Source organism: Zingiber officinale, unplaced genomic scaffold, assembly GCF_018446385.1.
Source record: "Zingiber officinale cultivar Zhangliang unplaced genomic scaffold, Zo_v1.1 ctg222, whole genome shotgun sequence".
NCBI classification, from domain to species: domain Eukaryota; kingdom Viridiplantae; phylum Streptophyta; class Magnoliopsida; order Zingiberales; family Zingiberaceae; genus Zingiber; species Zingiber officinale.
In genome coordinates this window covers 455,036-475,865 of record NW_024589898.1, presented here as the reverse complement: position 1 = coordinate 475,865, position 20,830 = coordinate 455,036, and the positions used below count along the sequence as shown (strand labels likewise).

General features: G+C 39.5%; 1 protein-coding gene across 1 annotated transcript; it reads left to right on the top strand.

Moving 5' to 3' along the window:
- The first annotated feature begins 11,394 nt into the window (after positions 1-11,394).
- On the top strand, positions 11,395-20,620 carry LOC122036834. Its single transcript, XM_042596253.1, has 3 exons — positions 11,395-11,589; positions 19,926-20,343; positions 20,560-20,620. The coding sequence occupies exons 1-3, from the start codon at positions 11,395-11,397 to the stop codon at positions 20,583-20,585; spliced, it is 639 nt and encodes a 212-aa protein (XP_042452187.1). The 3' UTR covers positions 20,586-20,620.
- Positions 20,621-20,830: the final 210 nt, after the last annotated feature.

Sequence of the window (20,830 nt, the reverse complement as noted above, 5' to 3'; positions counted from 1 at the left end):
GCCCGACCTCGCGCGCATGCCCTCACCCCTCTGCCGCCGACGACGAGAGCCCCGATTCCTCTCATCTGGCCGACGCGGCGTCGACCCTCGATCTGCCGACATTCGAGCCCTAGAGTCGCTGTCGTTGCCACAGCTTTGTCGCCGCTGTGCCCTAGCTTGAAGCCAACGATCACGATCCTCTCTCTCTCCGGTGACCACTGCTTTGCACTCCTCAGCCCTAGTGCCGGTCACCGTGTTGTTCCTCTGTGCTGTGCCCTAGCTAGCTTCACTGTGCCGCCTCACCTCTGCTTCTGCCGGTTTTCCGATTATTATCCGATCATCTTCCCTGGCTGACGGCGTGAGCACGAAGTCGTCTAGCAGTGATCTTGGAGGTAGAAGATCTGTTTGATTTCCAGTCATCTTCTTATTTGATTCTTTCCTTGATTTGATTGATTCCAGTGGGTTGTGATGCTCGGTGGAGTTAGAAATTTAGGTGTTGTGGGCTGTTCCTGGTTCCGGCAGCCACTCCATCTAGCTACTCTCTTTGATTTCAGTAGCAAGAACGACTGAGAGGTTGAGGTAAGATGAGTAGATTTTGTTCTTGAATCTGGTTATTGTTGGTTTTGGATATTCTGTTCTTGATCCGAACAGTGTAGTTTATTCCTAACTATGAGTTGGATTCTGGGTTAGGTTTATGTGATTGTTGATTAGGGTTTTGCCCTAATTTAGGGTAAGAGATTTTTATTTAGCTATTTATAGGAGTGTAGCTAAATAAAATATTTATTTATTGGTGACTCAGGGTTTTGACGCGAGACGAGCATCTCGACGTCCGAGTTGGACCGGATTGATCTTTTCGATTTGGAGGCGGGTACTTTGACTTATGTCTTTTGATATGCATAATAATGTGTTTAACATATAGCAATGATTGTGTTATCCATTTGTTTCGGTTGGTCACTACATGATCTGTTACATGTTTGCTTGTTTACTTATTATGCACTGCATGTTATTATTTATCTGATCATACATGCTTTAGGTAGTGACCCAACCATATGATACATTATGTTCAAGACCTAGGGTTTATTTGATACCCTATCTGTTTGTGTACCTTCCATTTGATTCATTATCTTGTGGTACACATTTCATATTTATGTATGGAGCATGCTATGCTATTCGTGATATTGCCATGTTTAGTGTCATGCATCATCTTGCATGATTGCATGCTGTGCGATTGTCTGCTCTATTATTGTTGAGCACATCGCCAGTTACATGTATCTGTACACACCACCACTCATGGGTTAGTGGTATATCAGACAAGTGTGTGGCAGTTCTGCTGTTTGGCTCCGTTGGTCTGGTGACTCAGCGTGGTAGCCGGCAGACAGTTCCGCTCTGTTTGGCTTCGTTGGTTTAGTGTAGCAGCGTTGTAGCCGGCAGGCAGTTGGACTTTGTTTGGCTCCGTTGGTCTGCTCATGGGTAGTGTGACTCAGCGTGGTAGCCGGCAGAGAGTCCTCCCCGTCATCGTGTACCAGGAGATGAGAGCATTGCGCTCCCCCATTTATTATTTCGGGGTAGGAGTATGTGTATACTCCGACAGCATCCCGTCCACTCGGTCACTCATCAGGGGCAGTGATGTCAGAGTGCATGGTTGTCATAGCTCTACCCACTCGGACTCACCATTGTGTGTGAGATGGCTTACTGGCGTAAGTGGTGACCATGTCATTGGCATCATATGCATAATGCATTTATTGTTTGTGTTTGCTGCATTTACTTGCTGCATTTATATGGATGCATATGATTGACATGCATACATGATTATGACACCCTCGGTTTGACGACCCTGTTACCTTTATACCTTGGTCTTGATTAGTACAGTTTTCTCCTATTTTTGTTTCAGTTGCATTTATTCTTCTCGTATTCAGGAGACTGTACGCATGATTAGTGTTGTCTGTTATTTACTTTATTATGCATATCAGTTGTTACCCGCTGAGCGTTGGACTCACCCCCGCCTCCGTTGTTATTTTCAGGTTGATGCTGTCAGGAGGCCGTTCCAGTCTCTAGTCCCCATTGCATGTAGTGCTAGTCCTCTGCTAATCACGAGTTGTTATTTTAGTTTTCTCTATCAGACTATCTTGGTTTTGAAATGTTTTACTTATGGATCTTGTATGAATTCTTATCGTTGATGGATTTTGGTATGATTTGGATATGTTGTACTCCATGCCTGCCTGGACGGCAGTAGAGGTGAGTTTGTCGGATTTGTGTTTTATGAGTGTAGTGGAGTAGGAAAAATCGGATTTGAGCTTTACGAGTGTAGTTGAGTAGGGTTGTTTTCGAGTCATCGTATTACTGTTCTATTTGTTTACTATTAAACTGCGTGGTTGTGTCAGCTAGAGGCTGAAATTGATATTAACTGCGTGATGATTGTTTTATTATTGTTATTATTCCAGCCGCATGTGGCTGAGGTATATGGTGATTGTAGAAAGTTTCAGATTGTCCACCGTACAGGGGAGATGCTGCCGAAATTTCTTCGGACAGGGACTCCTCCGGGGCGTGACACGATCGACTATGCTTTTATGATAGTTTAAAGTCTCCGGTTCCTCCCATGAAGACCCGTCCGAGTTACTTCATGAGATTTCCCAATCGACTATGCTTTTATGATAGTTTAAAGTCTCCGGTTCCTCCCATGAAGATCCGTCCGAGTTACTTCATGAGATTTCCCGATCGACTATGCTTTTATGATAGTTTAAAGTCTCCGGTTCCTCCTATGAAGACCCGTCCGAGTTACTTCATGAGATTTCCCGATCGACTATGCTTTTATGATAGTTTAAAGTCTCCAGTTCCTCCCATGAAGACTCGTCCGAGTTACTTCATGAGATTTCCCGATCGACTATTATTTGAGGGAAAAATACTTGCACCAACCTTGTGATGTTTTTAACGTCTTTGAGAATCCTTAAGGAAGTCTGGTCGGTTTCTACTTAAGGCCCCCAACTGACAGATATTTGAGCGGACTGTGCTGCCTGGGATATTGCTGTTAATAATAGTTTCGCCTTTGATAACGATCCCTATTTGCTTTCTTATTTTTCAAAACAAAATAGTCTTCTGTATGATGGTTGCTGGTCTTGTGATAAGTGCACCATCTTCTTAGTGCTTCTTGCTGCATTTCCACATGCTGTATTGCTTGTGGACGATATTCTGGATGATGATGGGGTGGGTGAATTACTCTAGATCCTCTTGGTGGAGGAACAGGAGCAGGAGTTTTCTCCTTAATAGGAGCAGGAGAAGACATGCAGCCTGAGCTTCTTCGACATTAATAAACTCAGTCGTACGTTCAATTAATAAGTCAAAATTGGCAGAAGGATTTCTCACCAGATCTTTAAAGAAATCATTATCATTTAAACCTTGAGGAAAGGCACTTACCAATATCTCAATGGTAGCATTGGGCACATCGATGGCTACCTAATTGAATCTCTTAATATAAGCTCTAATAGACTCTTTAGATCCTTGTTTAATTGAAAACAAGCTCCAAGGAGTTTTATGATACCTCTTGTTGTTGGAAAATGATGCAAGAAAACCTTCTTGAAATCTTTAAACCTTCGGATAGAATTCCCCGGCAATCTTTTAAACCAGCGTTGAGCTGCTCCTCCAAGTGTTGTAAAGAACATCCGGCACTTTACTCCATCAGAAAATTGCTGCAATAATACTACATTCTCAAATTTTAATAGATAATCTTCTGGATTTGTGGTTCCAGAGTATTCACCGATCTGAAGATTTTGATATCTCTTAGGAAGTGGATTGTCTAGTACACTTTGAGAGAACGGAGAAATAACTCTCTCTGGTGAGCTATCACTAGCCACCATCATTTTAGCTCTACGCTTTTCTTTGTCTGGCGCCTCGCCAGAAGATTCTTGGAATACATGCCTTCGTCCTCCCTGTCCCAAAGGAGTACGAAGGAAAGCTCGAGGACGCCTAATCGGAGAAGCTATAGCTGGGGGAAATATACATGTTCTCCTTCTTCTTGCTCCTTTCCCTTCCTGCGCTCAGTAGTCGAAATCACCGGATTATGAGCTACCGGCGGAGTAGCCCCAGTATGAGCTTGATGTTGTTGCAAAGCTTTCTATACATGAGTATTAATGAGAAAATCCAGATCTTCGCAGCTAATAGTGAGTAGATTTGATTTTCCAGCCTCTTCCATCTTGTAGTCTCAGATTCAGGTGAAGTTCCCATAGACGACGCCAAATTTGATCCTGTCTGAGAAGCTGGACAAGACGGAGATCCGGAAGAAGAAACCCACTGTTGATGGAGAAGAAAGCCTAGAGAACGCCGATTCGAGAAACCCAAAGCAGATCGGGAAGAATAGGATCACCCAATGCCCTCCTTGCTCAAAGACCCGATGACGAGAGAGAGATCCAATCAAAGAGAAAACCAGATTCGGAGCTTCCAAGACCTCCTGCGCACAAGAGACCAACCAACACTACCGTCAGTGACCTAAGACCGGAGTGGGAATCCCTGGCTAGGCCCTCCGATGCTCAAGTTAGTGATATCTCTTGGTGTGGAAGAAGGAAGAAGAAAAATGAATAGTAGTTGAGAAATTAGGGTTATGAATGTGCGCAATGATGTGAACTTACCTAGCCAACGGAGAGGATTCCCCCTTTTATACCACTTCATATAACCTCCGTAGTCATGAAGTAGACCCCGGTTTGTTAGAGTTTGTTATGAGATGACGTAAGCCATGTACTTGCACAGAATAGCTTTTAAGGAATCTTCTTTGTACCCCAGATGTACCTTTTTTGTCGTCTAGTGCCTGTAGAAAAGTCTAGAAACATTCTTCCCGCCAAATTAGCAAACCTGTTATACAATCACATACTACCGATATCTTCATTAAGCTATTTATGAATATTCTTAAGATATTTGTTCTCGCCCTATCTTATAAGCTATATAGAGATATATTTATCCTCCATATTTGCCTACTTTGTTATTATTATGTTACAGACAACCCGATATTATGTTATGATTTATATTGAACAGGATTTAACCTAAGTTATGTCCGGGCTGGTTATTGCTATTGTTCAATATAGATCCTAATCGCACGGTAATATACTATAAATCTATAAAGTCCTACATCTTTTCATACCCGGGCGATCATATACACTCAACTAATACTAGTCTATGTCTAGATGTGCTAACTCAAACAATCCTGGTTTATCTATTTTAAACGTGTAAACCCGACCGATATTGGCCTATCTTTCTTAAGGTATTATCCCGACCAATATTGACCTACCTTGCTTAAGGTATTATCCCGACCAATATTGGCCTATCTTTATCCCGACCAATATTGACCTATCTTTATCCCGACCAATATTGGCTTATCTTTATCCCGACCAATATTGGCCTATCTTTATCCCGACCAATATTGGCCTATCTTTATTAAGGTATTATCCCGACCAATATTGGCCTACCTTGGTTAAGGTATTATCCCGACCAATATTGACCTATCTTTCTTAAGGTATTATCCCGACTAATATTGACCTATCTTTATCCCGACCAATATTGACCTATCTTTATCCTGACCAATATTGACCTATCTTTATCCCGACCAATATTGGGCTATCTTTATCCCGACCAATATTGGTCTATCTTTCTTAAGGTATTATCCCGACCAATATTAGCCTACCTTGCTTAAGGTATTATCCCGACCAATATTGGCCTATCTTTATCCCGACCAATATTGGCCTATCTTTATCCCGACCAATATTGACCTATCTTTATCCCGACCAATATTGGCCTATCTTTCTTAAGGAATTATCCCGACCAATATTGACCTACCTTGCTTAAGGTATTATCCCGACCAATATTGGCCTATCTTTATCCCGACCAATATTGACCTATCTTTATCCCGACCAATATTGGTCTATCTTTCTTAAGGTATTATCCCGACCAATATTGGCCTACCTTGCTTAAGGTATTATCCCGACCAATATTGGCCTATCTTTATCCCGACCAATATTGGCCTCAATATTGACCTATCTTTATCCCGACCATTATTGGTCTATCTTTATTAAGATATTATCCCGACCAATATTGGCCTATCTTTCTTAAGGTATTATCCCGATCGATACTGGCTTACTCCCCTAGATTCTATTATCTCCTTTATTCTTTTCACCAGGGACCTACTAAACCTAACCCATATCATTGATTAATTCAATAAAAGATGACCTGGTTTATGAGTATAAGTCATTTCCATCAGCTTATGATGTTTGGGTAGCTCTTAGAGAGAAATATATCGGAGTTAGTTTAAGCAAGTTTCGTCAGCTGACAATAAAGTTTAACAGCTATAAAAGTGCTCGAATGTTATTATGACCCAAAATCTATGGAAAATAACTAATATGATTCAAGAGTTAAAAACAATTGGTCATAAGTTGACTAATGAATAACAGGTTTAGACAGTAATTCATTCCCTTCCTGATTCTTGAGAAACGATGAAATAGAACCTTGCACACAGTGGAGTATCAAGACTTTCACTAATGTCTCACGCATGCTAAACTTGAGGCGGAGAGAATAGAATCTGCAATGATTTCTAGACAAGCTTTTGTAACTGAAGGTTCTATTCGAGCATCCGGATCTAAGAATAAAAGAAATTAGTTCCATAAGAAAAGGGGAAATGGAAAAGAAGCTGGTGTTGTTGCTGGATAAGGCCCAATCAAGAAGAAAGGAAATAAGTATGAAAAAGAAATCTAAAAGCATGTTGACTTGCTATAACTATGGCAAGAAGGGTCACTTTGCTCGAGATTGTACTAAGCCAAAAAGATAGATCCATATTTAACTTCTTTTCATGAGCGTTATGTTGCTAGTTTAGTGTTGCTAGCTAATTCTTATCCTTTATGGATTATAGATTCAGCAACAAACCATGTAGCTCATGATCGAGCTACATACATGGAGTATCCTCGGGTACCAGATGACAACGAATGAATATATGTGAGAAACAATGCAAGGATTGAAGTCAAAGGAGTTGGCACTTGCAAATTCAACCAACGTGGTGGACGTACCTTGTTTCTACATAATGTCCTCTATGATCCTGAGATTCAACGGAATTTGGTTTCCATTACTAGTCTTCTTAATTTGGGTTATTATATAAACTTTTTCAGTTAATGCGTTGAACTTCAAATTAATTCTGTATTAATTGGGCGTGGTTATGTAACAAATAATATTATGATTCTTGATATTAAACTAGATATTAATTATGGTATTAATGATTATTTTTAAAAACATTGCTCTTACTAGTGGTGTTGATATTAATGATTAAGTTTGACATGCTAGACTAGGACATATTAGACAAGAATAAATGAATAGATTAGTTAAAGAGGGTCTATTAGGCGCTCATGCTAAGATTAACTTATATATATGTGAGCATTGTCTTGCTAGAAAAACAACAAGAAAATTATTTGGTAAGGCTACTAGAGCTGAATCACTATTCCAATTAATTCTTTCGGATATTTGTGGTCAGATGAATGTGAAAGCTAGACATAGAGGTTCCTATTTGATTACATTTATTGATAACTTCACACATTACACTTTTCTGTATTTAATTTCTCATAAATTTGAAGCATTAGATTGCTTCAAACGTTATCTAAACGAAGATGAGAATAAATTGGAACATAAGGTTAAAACCTTATGCACTGACTGTGGGGGTGAATATTTGTCTAATCAGTTCAAGACAATGTGTAATGAGAAATGGATTATTAGACAGCTAACTATCCCTAGAACTCCACAGCAAAATAGAGTTATTGAAAGAATAAATCAAATTCTTCTAAATATGGTTAGGTTCATGATGATTGAAGCTAATATACCAATTTCCTATTGGGGAGATGTGTGCAACCTATATACTTAACTGAGTACCTTCTAAATCTGTTCCATCTACTCCATATGAACGTTGGACAGGCAAAAAATCATATTTGAGTAATCTGAGTCCTTGGGAGTCAGCTGCCTATGTTCATTATAAGACTCACAAATATAAAAAATTAGGACCTACAGGTAAGAAGTGTATCTTTGTAAGGTATTTTGATACTTCTAAGGGTTCTATATTTATCGACAAGCAACAAGATGGAACCATCTCTGAAATAGAGTCAAGAGATGCTACTTTTCTCAAAACTGAGTTCCCAATAAGAGAAAAGTTGATAAGATAATTCCTTTATTTACAATAGAGGAAAAGGATAATGTTCCTTTCTCAATAAATCATGTATCAAAAGAGATGTCTAAATTTAGTCAACCCAGTGAGAGTGATTTATCGATAAATAAGATGATTTCTCAATAGTTCAACCTACAAAGTAGTCATAAGATTATTCCTCGAAGAAAGTTTGACATTGAGAATAATGCATTAATGATTCTCCTAGTTGAAAGCACTAAGATGCTCAGTTAGAAAAAAATTACAATGGATAAGGAAATATAGTCTATGAGAAAGAATTAAGTTTGAGATTTAGTCGATCTTCCTCCAAGCCGAAAGGATATTGGGAATAAGTAGATTTTCAAAATTAAGAGGAAAGATGATGAATTGATTAATCGATACAAAGTTTGACTGATTGCAAAAAGATATACCTAAATGGAGGGTATCGTGAAGTTTGTATCAATACATGTCATCTTCGTAGTAGAAAATTATGACATGGAATTATATCAGATAGATGTAAAAACGGCTTTCCTTAATGGTAATATTGACAAGAAAATCTATATGGCATAGCCAGAAGGTTATACTACAGAAGACTGCGAGAATAAAATATGTACACTTCAAAATATCTATATATGAGCTAAAGTAAGTATCAAGACAATGAAACATAAGATTTAATGAAGTTATTTTATCTTATGATTTTGAAATGATCAATGAGAATCATTGACTTTACCTAAGAAAGGAGAAAGAAAAGTTTGTCATCTTATCATTATATGTTGATGATATGTTAATAGCTGGAAATGACATGAAATTTATGATAAAAGTCAAATCATAGATTTCATCACAATTTGACATAATAAATATGGAAGAAGAAGAGTACATCTTAGGAGTAAGATCATTAGAAATCGATCATATGCTAGTGTCATTGGTAGCTTGATGTACACTATATTGTGTACTCGTCCTTATATAAGCTTTGTGACTTGATTCTTATATAGTCTTTGAGGCTTAATTCTACTTAGTATTTGTGACTAATTATCCTTGGTGACTTGACTTGCATGAGTGGGAGATGTTAGTAATGTGAACGTGTAAACGTGGAGTTTCCCATGATGTGCACACTACCCATATTTAATTGGGGAAAATTATAATACTGCCCATAGTTGATTCCCATTGTATAAGCATCCAAGTCATTTATCCTAAAGGGGGAAGGGAGACGCAAGAAAGAAATATAGAGAGACAAGGAGAATGTCTAAGCAAGAGTGAGATTTATTTTGTGGATTTGTGAAAGGCTTGCTGATTCTGTGATCACTCTTCCAACGACAAGCATGATTCTTTATTAGGAGATCGCTTTGGGAGACCATTGTATGTTTTTATAGTGTATAGGGTTTGTATTTTAATTTCTCATACATAACAATCTTGTTACACTTCTATGGATCCGCAAACATCTCCGATGGCTTCACCTCCCTCCAGCTCATGGTGACGTAATCAACATAGACGACAATTCAACCGCATCTTCCCTCGAGTCACGCCAACTTAGAAAACATTAACGACACCTCACCAGTGAATCTTCCATCGGGCAATCTTAGAGTAGGAGCAGGCATCATAACAAGGCAATCTTATCTTAAAGTAAGAGTCTAACTTTTGCCTCAACCTGATGAAATTCCACATGATCCTTTGTGAATATTCTCTCCTTTGTTTTGGTGTTGAATAAGATTTATAGAGCATTACACATGATAAATCTTAAGTAATAATCATTTATTTAGGTGACAAGTATGATCCTTGATATGACGAATAGTGGGTGGTCCCAAGGACAATGAAGGGTCAATAGTCAAGGTGATGGGGCAGTAAAAAGTCAAGAGGAGGCGACAGTCAAGGTCAAAGAGTAGGTGTCCAAATGGATCAGTTTCCCTAGGACGTGGCTCCCCACTTCTCCTGGGTCCAACTCTCAGTGTACTCTCGATCAACCCCAACACCGGCCAACCCCCAGGGTCCGCCCATCACCTCTCATGGCATGACTCCTAGTTTACTCCCGATCAACCCCAGCACCAGCTTGACCCCAAGGCTCAACCCATTACCTTTCTTGGGCATGACTTCCAATATACTCCCGGTTAGTCCCAGCGCTAGTTGGAACCCTAGGGCTCTGTCCATCACCTCTCCTAGGCATGACTCCCAGTCTACTCCCAGTCTACCCTAGAATTGGCCAAACCCCCAGGACTCTGCCCATCACCTCTCTTGGACATGACTCCCAGTCTACTCCCGATCGGCCTAGGTCGGCCGGACCCCCAAGGCTCCGTCCATCACCTCTCCTGTGCCTAGCTCACAGTCTACTCCCTATCAGCCCCAATGTCGGTCGGACCCCTAGGGCTTTGCCCATCACTTCTCTTAGGCGCGTCTCCCAGTCTACTCCCGGTCGGCCTTAGTGCTGGTTGAACCCCCGGGTCTCTGCCCACATCTCTCCTGAGCATGACTCTTAGTCTACTCCTGATCGACCCTAGTGCCGGTTGGATCCCCAGGGCTCGATCTCTCACTTTTCATAGGCATAACTTCTAGTCTACTCTCGGTTGGCCCAAGAGTCAATTAGACCCCCAAGGCTCATACCCTTACTTCTCATGGGCATGACTCCCAGTCTACTCTGGTCAGTCCCAGTGCTAGTCGGGCCCTTGCTAGGGAACAACACTATCAGAGAATCGTAACCACTTATCAGAGAATAATGGCTATTCGTTAGGGAATGTTCTAATACTCTGCCACATGCAAGCCGTGGAACCTACCTCTACGCAATGGAAGTCTGTGAAGTCTGTCAAACATCCTCCATCATCCGACATACTCTACATTAGATATTTTCTGATGGCACATTATCATAGAGGTTATGAGAGGCAGTATAAAAAAGGGGTCCTCTCCATTGGCTAGATACATGCTCACACACACATCAACTACAATTCTACTTTTTTCCTGTTCCTTTCATTCAGCCCTTTTTCTAACTTGAACATAGGAGTGCCTGTGATAGAGATCTCTTCCTTGGTTCTCGCCTTAACACTCCCGTGGGATCTCTTTGTGGTGTGTGTATGCTCGTGGGTACCACTTTCTACGTCTCCTCCCTATTCCCCTTGAAGATCTAAAAGTCTGCAATGCATCTTCCGGGCTAGAAGTCCAGTACTCTTTTCGCCAACGTTCTTGCCCTCGTCACTGGCCCCCCATTTAACTCAGCTTCTGGACATGATCAAATTTGGCAACGTCTATGAGAACCTCTCCGCCTGATCAGCAATATGAAGATGGTGGATACCGACAAAATCAACGTCACCATGATGCTTGAGGAATATGATCTATTCAAGGTCACCAAGGCACGGGCGGTGTCTGAGAAACGAACTGTAGATTCTCACCCGCATCGAACACCGGAGGCCTCAATGGATGAGCTCCCTACATCGGAAGGAAGATCTAAAAGGAAGCAATCGTACGACTTCCCCAAGGCACTTTCCCGAGCACCGGGAGAAGGATCAAAAGCTTCCTAGGCCGAGAATTTACCCCTGAGGGACTTGAAGAAAGGAAAGGCTTGGGTCATTCGGGAAACACCTTAACAACCTAGCATGCCTTTCTCTTAGGAAGTTTTGGATAAGAAGTTGCCCAGGGGATTTTGTTGGATCGAGACACACATGAGAGGGGGGGGGGGGTGAATCACGTGATTTTCAAAAACTCATCTTTTTGGTTTTAAAATCAAAGTACGAACGCAGCGGAAAACTAGGAAGAACGAGAACACAAGAAGACATGAACAGTTTACTTGGTTTGGAGCCTTTGGCGACTCCTACTCCAAGACCTAGGTCCTACATACCTATCGACAGGTAATCCACTAAAGGCCTTTTCTGGTACCTCTAGAAGAGGAAATCAAGTACAAAGAAAGTTGAACAAGTGCAACACACTGCACTTGTCCTTTTACAGTAATTAATTACAAAATAAAACCGACACTTAAAGATTAAAATGGGAGTGCTCATGTCGATGTCGGTCTATCGGCCATGATTGGAAGTCCTTGGAGTAGTCATTGGGCACATTAGCTTTGCAATAAAGTCGTAGCAGGAACCCAGAGCAATCGAAACTTCAAATGAATGCGCAGTAGCTCGTATATGTGTTGTATATTGAAGGCTTCTCGAGACTGCCTTATATAAGGCATGGAAGGCGTCTTCCATAGCACCTCCAATGAGGCAAGTTCGATCCTAAACAACCCGACACTTATCTGCTGAGAAGTCAAAACTTCATCCTGTGGAAGGCGCCTTCCATCTCTATCGAAGGCGCCTTCGGACACTATTCATTCGAAGATAATTTTCTCCTTTTTTCCTTGCAAAATAATATTAGTCCAAAATATCCTACAAAACAAGTATTAGGATAATAATACTGAATAAAAAGTGTAGTAATTAGTTCCTGTCCTCCCATGAACTAGTCAAGGTCTCAGTTTAGGGATTCCAAATGGATTTAAACTGGACCGATATCTACTATCCCTTCAACTGGGATGCGTCTTCACTTGGTCACTCTCCTCCAGTGGTTTACCTTAACTTACCAACTTGTCAGACATTCGGTCAGCCTGTCGACCTGTCTGGACTTCATGTCAGCTATCCGATCGGCCCATTGATCTAGTTGGACTTCTTGCCATATATCCGGTCAGCCCGTCAACCTATCTAGCCTTCGCATCAACTATCCAGTTGGCCCGTCAACTTAGCTGAATTTCTTACCAAATATTCGATCAACCTGTCGACCTATTTAGACTTCATACCAGCTATCCGGTCGGCCCGTTGACCTAGCTGGGTTTCCTGCCAGATATCCGATCGGCCCGTCGACCTATCTGGACTTCGTACTACACACTTAATCATGTGGTTAGATCACAACAAAACCTAACTTAACTTGTTATTCATCAAAATCCAAGTTAGACCGTTAGTGCAAACCGCACCAACAATCTTCCCCTTTTTGATGCAATGACAACCTGGGTTAAGTTAGGAAAAAAAACAAGCATAAATATACAAATGATATGGTTTAAGTTATTCAAATTTAGATTTGTTTCAACTTAACCCCTTAACCCTCCCCCTTTAACATTCATCAAAAAACATGAATAGATAGTTAAGAAAAAATGTGCTAGGGAAAGTAAAAAAAAAATTACAATAGAATAATTCTTAGGATTACTTAAGGAAGGAAAAAATGTTACAACTATAAGAGCTTTTCAAAATGTAAAAAAATATTGTATAACATATGTTAAAATATGTTTAAAGATTTTTTTGAAATCACTTAAAATTTCAAAATGATAAAAAAAACAACTTATTGAAAATCTCAAAGGTAAAAATTTAGTTTTGAAAAAAACATTTTCAAAAACTTTTTCAAAGTATTTTCAAGACATCTTGTAAAACAGATTTCAAAAATTAAAAATTTTAAAAACATCTTTCAAAACAAATTAGCATTTTCATAAGGTTAATAAAGTTGAAAATACTTTAAAATCTATTAACTTTAATGTAACGACCCGACCCCTCGACCCCTTGGGCTGCCCAACTGACGGCCCATTTGGCGGTCCCTTGGGTGGCCCAACTGGCGGCCCAACTAGCGACCCCTTATGTCGTCTACCGACGACCCTCGGCCGTGCCGTTACTCAGTAGGTCTTCCCACCCTTGGCCAGTGGATTTTTACCTTCCCCAGGATTCGAACTTTAGACCTCCAGGCTAAATACTTTTTCAAAGTATTTAACCTGGAGATCTAGAGTTCGAATCCTGGGGAAGGCAAAAATCCACTGGCCAGGGGTGGGATGTCCTTGTGAGTAACGACATGGTCGAGGGTCGTCGGATGACGACATAAGGGGTCGCCAGTTGGGCCACCATTGTGGCAGCCCAAGGGACCATCAGGGGCCGCCAGTTGGGCCGCTAGTGTGGCCGCCCAAGGGGCCGAGGGGTCGTGACGTTACATTTAAAGTTTTAAAAAAAATTTGAAAATGTTAAGTTCTCCAAAAAAAAAACTTTAAAAGATTTAAAGTTAAAGTTTGCCAAAACAAAAGTCAAAATATTAAGTGCTGTAATATTTAAAATTGTTTTAAAGTAGTTTAGAAAAATTGAACCATTTTTCAAAATAATTTTTTAAAACATGTAAAAATCTTTTTCAAAAATGAATTTTTGAATAAAATAAATATTTTCAAAATTTATTGACTTATTAATCTTCCCCCTGAACCTGAGATTATTTCAAAATAATCTAGTCAACTATAAATTATTCTTGATTGTCTAACTATTAGTTACTAACTAATTATCAGAAGATAGCAGTGTTTACTTGGTTAGTCAGGTTAAGCCTTTTTATTAAGTTAGTGTTTGACTAACCTGAATTACTTAACCCGATCACTATAAATTTGGTATTTAACGCCCAGACTTATGTTGATGCATTTATATAAGCATCTTAAGTCCAGATAATCTACCTATGCATCTCACCCCTTTTCTAAGTTTGGCAATCACAAACAAGGTAGCCCTAATATGTTGGTGAGATGCTTAAGTCCTAGATCTATAGGAACATGCTTTCTATGGATTTGATCTAAACTAAAGCTAAAACTAATTTTGAAAATTCTAAAAATAAGAAAATTTTAAGAAAAGTATAAGTAAAGAATTTTATCCTAAAATTTGATTTTTTTTTTTAAATATTGGTCCTAATCTATTAAACACATTCCTAACTGACATCATAAGTTGCTAAATTCACTTTCAGGGAGGTGTTTGGTGAATATGCCAGCTAAGTTTGACTTAAACTCAATGTACTTTAGTTCAATGTCACCTTTAATGATATGATCCCTGATAAAGTGATGTCTAATTTCAATATATTTGGTTCTTGAATGATGCACATGATTTTTTGTTAAATTAATTGCGCTAACATTGTCAATTAGTACTTTCATTTTTGTAAATTGTAAATTAAAATATTTTAGAGTATGCATCATCCATAACAATTTGCAACACATTCTCCTATTGCTATATATTCTGCTTCTGTAGTAGATAAGACAACACAATATTTCTTTCTACTAAACCAGCTGACAAGTGATGAGTCAAGTAACTGACATCCACCATTTGTACTATTACGGTCTAGTTTACAACCAGCATAGTCTGAGTCAGAGTAACTTATGAGTTCAAAATTCGGTGTTCCAGGATACCAAATTTCTACATTTGAAGTTCCTTTTAGATATCTAAAAATTCTTTTTACGTTAGTTAAGTGAGATTCTTTAGCACAGGTTTAATATCTAACACACATACTAACTGCAAATAAAATATCAGGTCGACTTGCAGTCAAGTATAGAAGGCTGCCTATGACACTTCTATAGTATTTTAGGTCAACTGATTTTCCATTTAGGGCATTATCTAAAGTTGTGTTAATTTCCATTGGAGTTTTTCTTTCTTTGGTGTTTTCCATTCCAAATTTTTTAAGTAATTCCTTAATATATTTTTGTTGGTAGAAATAATTTCCTTCATTAGTTTATTTAATTTGTAGATCTAAAAATTAAGTTAGTTTACCTACTAAGATCATTTCAAATTTTTGTTCCATTAAGGTTATGAATTCTTGTAAATATTCTAAGTCAGTTGAACTAAAGATTATGTCATCTACATATATTTGGGCTATAAAGATATCTTGGTTGATTGATTTTACAAACAAAGTTGGATCAATTTATCTTTGGTTGAATCCTTTGGAAATTAGGTAAGAGGTCAACCTTTCATACGAAACCCTAGGTGCTTATTTAAGACCATACAATGCTTTCCTAAGTTTAAAGACATGGTCAGGATGGTCTTGTAAAATACGGTACCCAAATAATAATTAAATAATAAGGTTATTTGAAAGATTTTATTGGATTTTTCAAAAAATTTTAGAGATTTTCTAGAATTTAAACGGATACTGTGACATATTTACGGGGATCAATTATTGGGTTGAGAGGAAGCCTGTTTAGAATAACCATTAAGTTGGGAGTTGATTGGACTCAACTTAGGTGTTAATGAAATTAGACCTAAGTATATAATTCCCCAATCTGATTCCTTTCCTCTCATCCCCGTTTCTTGTCGCCGAACACTTCCCTCTCTCGTCGCATCGCTCCGTCACCGCCACCCGACGCTATGCCACTCGTCGCCGGTGAAGCCCCACAGCATCGGCCGACCTCGCAACTTCAAGGTCGGCCAATCAAGGTGCCCTAGCCACAGTCGCTCCATGCCCTAGCTCGTGATCGCCGCTCTCTTCATTGTCGACACCGAGCTATTTCTGCCGTCGATCTTTTCCTCCTTGGATGACGACCCCGATCAGGAGTCGATCAATGCATCAGCGCCCATAGACCTCATTGAGCCAAGCCCTAGCCGTCGATCCATCGTCATCTTCTGTGTCCAACGACTCCGATCAACGGGTCTCTCTCTCCCTAGCTGATCGTTGTCGGAGACCATGCCATATCCTCCATTGGGCGCTCAGTTCCTTTTGGATCTTGGTCGCCGGTGGCAGGCTGCATGTAGATTTTATATTCTAAATGCATGATAGACGAATTAATTAAATGCGGTAAAAACTTACAGCGATCTCCCGCAGATCCGCAATCGACAATGACGAAGCTCGCTATCGGAAGAGCGATCACAAGATCTGAAAGCCCTCCGCAATCCCACAAACCAAATCCCGCCGCTTTGGATGTTCTCCTCTTACTCTCGTCGCACGATTGCGATTTCACACACCACCTGAGCCTTGGACGGACCCCCTTTATATAGGGAAATACACTAGGGGCATAATGGACTTTTCCATTATGGATAGTGGGGAATATGGGCCACGTTCCCCACTCTCCCCATTTCCAACATCTCCCACTCGTCCAAGGTAAGTCACTAAGACTAGTTCATTCAGGTAAGTCACAAAGACTTAATAAGTCACATAGACTATTAGAGAGTTTAGTTACATAGACTATATGAGAACATCCAATCCATACTTAGAGAAAATGGTTCGTGCGACAGCAAGCACACTGAGCGATAGTTGCTAAGAAGATTGTTACACCTTGACTTAGCCGCTCGTTGAGCAATCAATGCTAATAAAGTTGTTACACTTTGCTTAGCTGCTCAAATAAATTAGAGACACACTCTTTATGGCACTTAGCCACTTTCCTGGTGGCACATAGCCTTTATCTAGGATTCATCCAATCTTCAAATGACACACAGCCATTATCTTGAAGATATCCATGTCTTGCTATTTACCCAGATTAAATAATTTTTCATTTACATCGATATGAACATCTCTAATCCCTTATAATGACCATTATGTCAAGAGCATGTTCCATATCCAATATTCACATTCATTTCTATACAAAACAGAAATGGGTCGACCAGTGAATAACAACAAAAGATGTAAATATATTTAATCTTCCTTTTTAGCTAGAATCAATTCATTTTAATCAGTCGCTTTCCTAGTTATGCTCCATAGACCGAATCATCCATAGCCATAGGATACACGCTAAAGTAGCAGTCACTGATTAAAACTTCAAGTAAACAGCTAAATAGTCACTAAGGCAAAATTTGAGATTAACATATAATCTCAAAGGTCTCACATAGTAAAGAAACAGGGATTCATTCTCCTACTACCTTTATTGTCGCAATAGCACATGTGGTATGAATCACATGCTACGATGTTATTCTCTTTACTAAAAAGAGTGCATGTTGTCTTCAAATTTAACATCGTACAGATTTCGATCTAGACATACCTAACGTCTAATCCTGAATTCAACATATGAATTCTAATCTGGCTTTCAACAAGTTCAGTAAATGGTGGGTTCACTTACTTCGATCATTATTTATACATAAATGATCTCATCTTGACACAATTATCAAGGCGATCTCAACTTATGAATCTGTCTCTAATTTCATAATTTCAGCTACGTAAGCTGTTTCATAAGTAACGGTCTTACCCCTATTTGTACTTAACAAACAGAGATGATTGTCCATGTGAGTGGACCAATCTCCACCTGCCAACATGTTCACCGAGATCTTACATGAATGTAACAAATACAACATATACACTGAATAAATTATGGCAAATGACACAATCATAACACAAAATCTGATTGTTATTTCAATATTGTTACATTCTACGAAGTCCCAAAGACTTTACATGTTCTTTAAATGACTCTTTAGTCATTGGCTTAGTAAAAGGATCTGCAAGCATAACACGTGTAGGGACATACTCAAGAATGACTTTTCTTTTAGCCACAATATCCCTTACAAAATTATATTTAATTTCTATATGCTTGCCTTTGCTATGATATTTGGGATCCTTGGAAAAAGCTATTGCAGCTTGACTGTCACAGTAGACAGTTACTGGACTCCCACTATCCTCAGCAATTTTCAGATGCTTCAGAAACCTTCTCAACCAGACTGCTTCTTGCACAGCTGCTGAACATGCCACATATTCAGCTTCCATAGTCGACAAAGCTACACAAGCTTGTTTCTTGTTGTTCCAGGAGATGGCGCCACCATTCAGCAAGAATGCATAGCCTGATGTGGATTTTCTATCATCCAGGTCTCCAGCCCAATCTGCATCTGAATAACCTTTCACACTCATATCTGATCCTTGAAAACAGAGACAATAATCTGTTGTCGCCTTTAGATATCTGAATATCCTTTTTACTGCCTTCCAGTGTCTCGGTCCTGGGTTTGACTGGAAGCGACTGACCAAGCCCACAACATAGCTGATATCGGGACGTGTACACAACATAGTGTACATCAAACTACCAATAACACTGGCATATGATTTTTTATTCATCTCAGCTATTTCCTCTGGAGTTTTAGGACACATACTCTTGCTCAACACAGTACCTTTCACAATAGGTGTATGTTCTATGTTGCAATTAGACATGCTGAAGTGATGTAACATCTTATTTATATAAGACTCTTGTGACAGACCCAAAAGACTTTTAGGACGATCTCTTATGATCTTCACCCCTAAGATATATTCAGCTTCTCCCATATCTGTTGTATCAAATTGTGATGACAGCCACTTCTTGACTTCATTCACATATCCTATGTCATTTCCATCTATCAGCATATCATCAACATATAATGATAAAATGACATACTTTCCCTTTTCTTGTTTCAGGAAAACACAATGATCCTCATTGATCATTTCAAAACCATAAGATAAAACGACTTCGTTAAATCTTATGTTCCATTGTCTTGACGCTTGCTTTAGCCCATATATAGACTTTCTAAGTCTACATACTTTTTGCTCTTGGCCTTCAGCAATGAAACCTTCTGGTTGAACCATATAGATTTCTTTGTCAAGATCACCATTAAGGAAAGCAGTTTTTACATCCATTTGATGTAATTCTAAGTCATAATGTGCCACAAAGGCCAAAATAACTCTTATTGATACAAATTTCACTACGGGAGAAAATGTCTCTTCAAAGTCAATACCCTCCATTTGGATATATCCTTTTGCTACTAAACGAGCTTTGTATCTGTTAATCGATCCATCTGCTTTCCTCTTTATTTTGAGAATCCATTTATTCCCAATAGCCCTTCGGCCTGGAGGAAGATCGACTAAGTCCCAAACATGATTTTGAAACATGGACTCCATCTCTTCAACCATTGCAGCTTTCCATTTTTCTCTAACTCTACATCCCAATGCTTCCTCAATGGATTGAGGCTCGTCTGTTAAGTGTGAGAAAAAAAAAAAAAAAAAAAACCAAAAACACCCATGCCCACTCACCCACGTGCACTGCTCTCCCCCACACCCCCCTTTTTCCTTTTCCCTTTTCTCTTCCCCACCGAAGCCTCAAAACCCCTCTCTTCTTCTTCGTTTTCTTCTCTAGCGGCGACAAACGGCAGATTTTTTTTCTCCCGTTCTTCTTCTCAAGCAGCCCTCGTTTTCTCCTCCCGCACCTCTTCTCCTCCTCCAGCAAGGGCAGAGCACTGTTTTCTCCTTTGCTTCCTCTTCTCTGCTTCTCGGCAGCACTGTTGGAGCTCCTCGGAGTTCGCCGGAGCTCGCCAAACCACCGGAAGAAGAGAGGAAACAAAACCCTAGTTGCTCTCTCCTTTTTCCCCACCAACAGCAGCATTTTTTGCTGCATTTTGTTTCCTCCAACAGCAGCCCTAGCTGCTGCCCTATTCTTGGCAGTACCGTTGGAGTTCGCCGGAGCTCGCCGGAGCTAGTTGAGGTGGCCAACGACAAAGGGAAAGCAACCCTAGTTGCTGTCCTCATTTCCAGCAGCCACACAAAACCCTTAGAAGGTATATTTTAGGTTGCTTTTGGTTAAATTGATGTGTAGTTAGAAGGGTTATTTAGATTATAACAGATGTTGTATTTAGGAATGCGAAGTGGTACGAGGTATCGAGATCAAAATAATTCACTGATTTTGAATCAGAGTTAATGTGTAGATTTTAGGTCATTATTATTATTAGATAGTATTTTGATTATTTAAGTTATGTTTGATATTGTGTTTGTAGATCCGAGCTCGAGTGGAGCACGGTGACCTGCCGATACTCGGAGATTTTTGCTGTATATAAGGTGGATACATCTACTCTTGTCTATTTCCTTGTGCATGAATAAATATATAAATTGGAATATGTATATGTTGTATTATTGTTTTCAAAATGGGGATTAAACTGATATTAGAAATAGCGAAATGGGTTAAAATATTAAAATTATTGGAGGGTAAATAATTGATATTATTTCTTGTTCATATGTGGGTTCATATTGGGATTGATATGGGGAGGG

Coding starts and splice junctions, on each gene's coding strand:
- LOC122036834 (XM_042596253.1), top strand. CDS start 11,395: ATGGTGGATACCGACAAAATCAACGTCACCATGATGCTTGAGGAATAT. Junction 11,590..19,925: donor AATCGTACGACTTCCCCAAG/GCACTTTCCCGA, acceptor TTTCTTCTCTAG/CGGCGACAAACGGCAGATTT. Junction 20,344..20,559: donor CCACACAAAACCCTTAGAAG/GTATATTTTAGG, acceptor TTGTGTTTGTAG/ATCCGAGCTCGAGTGGAGCA.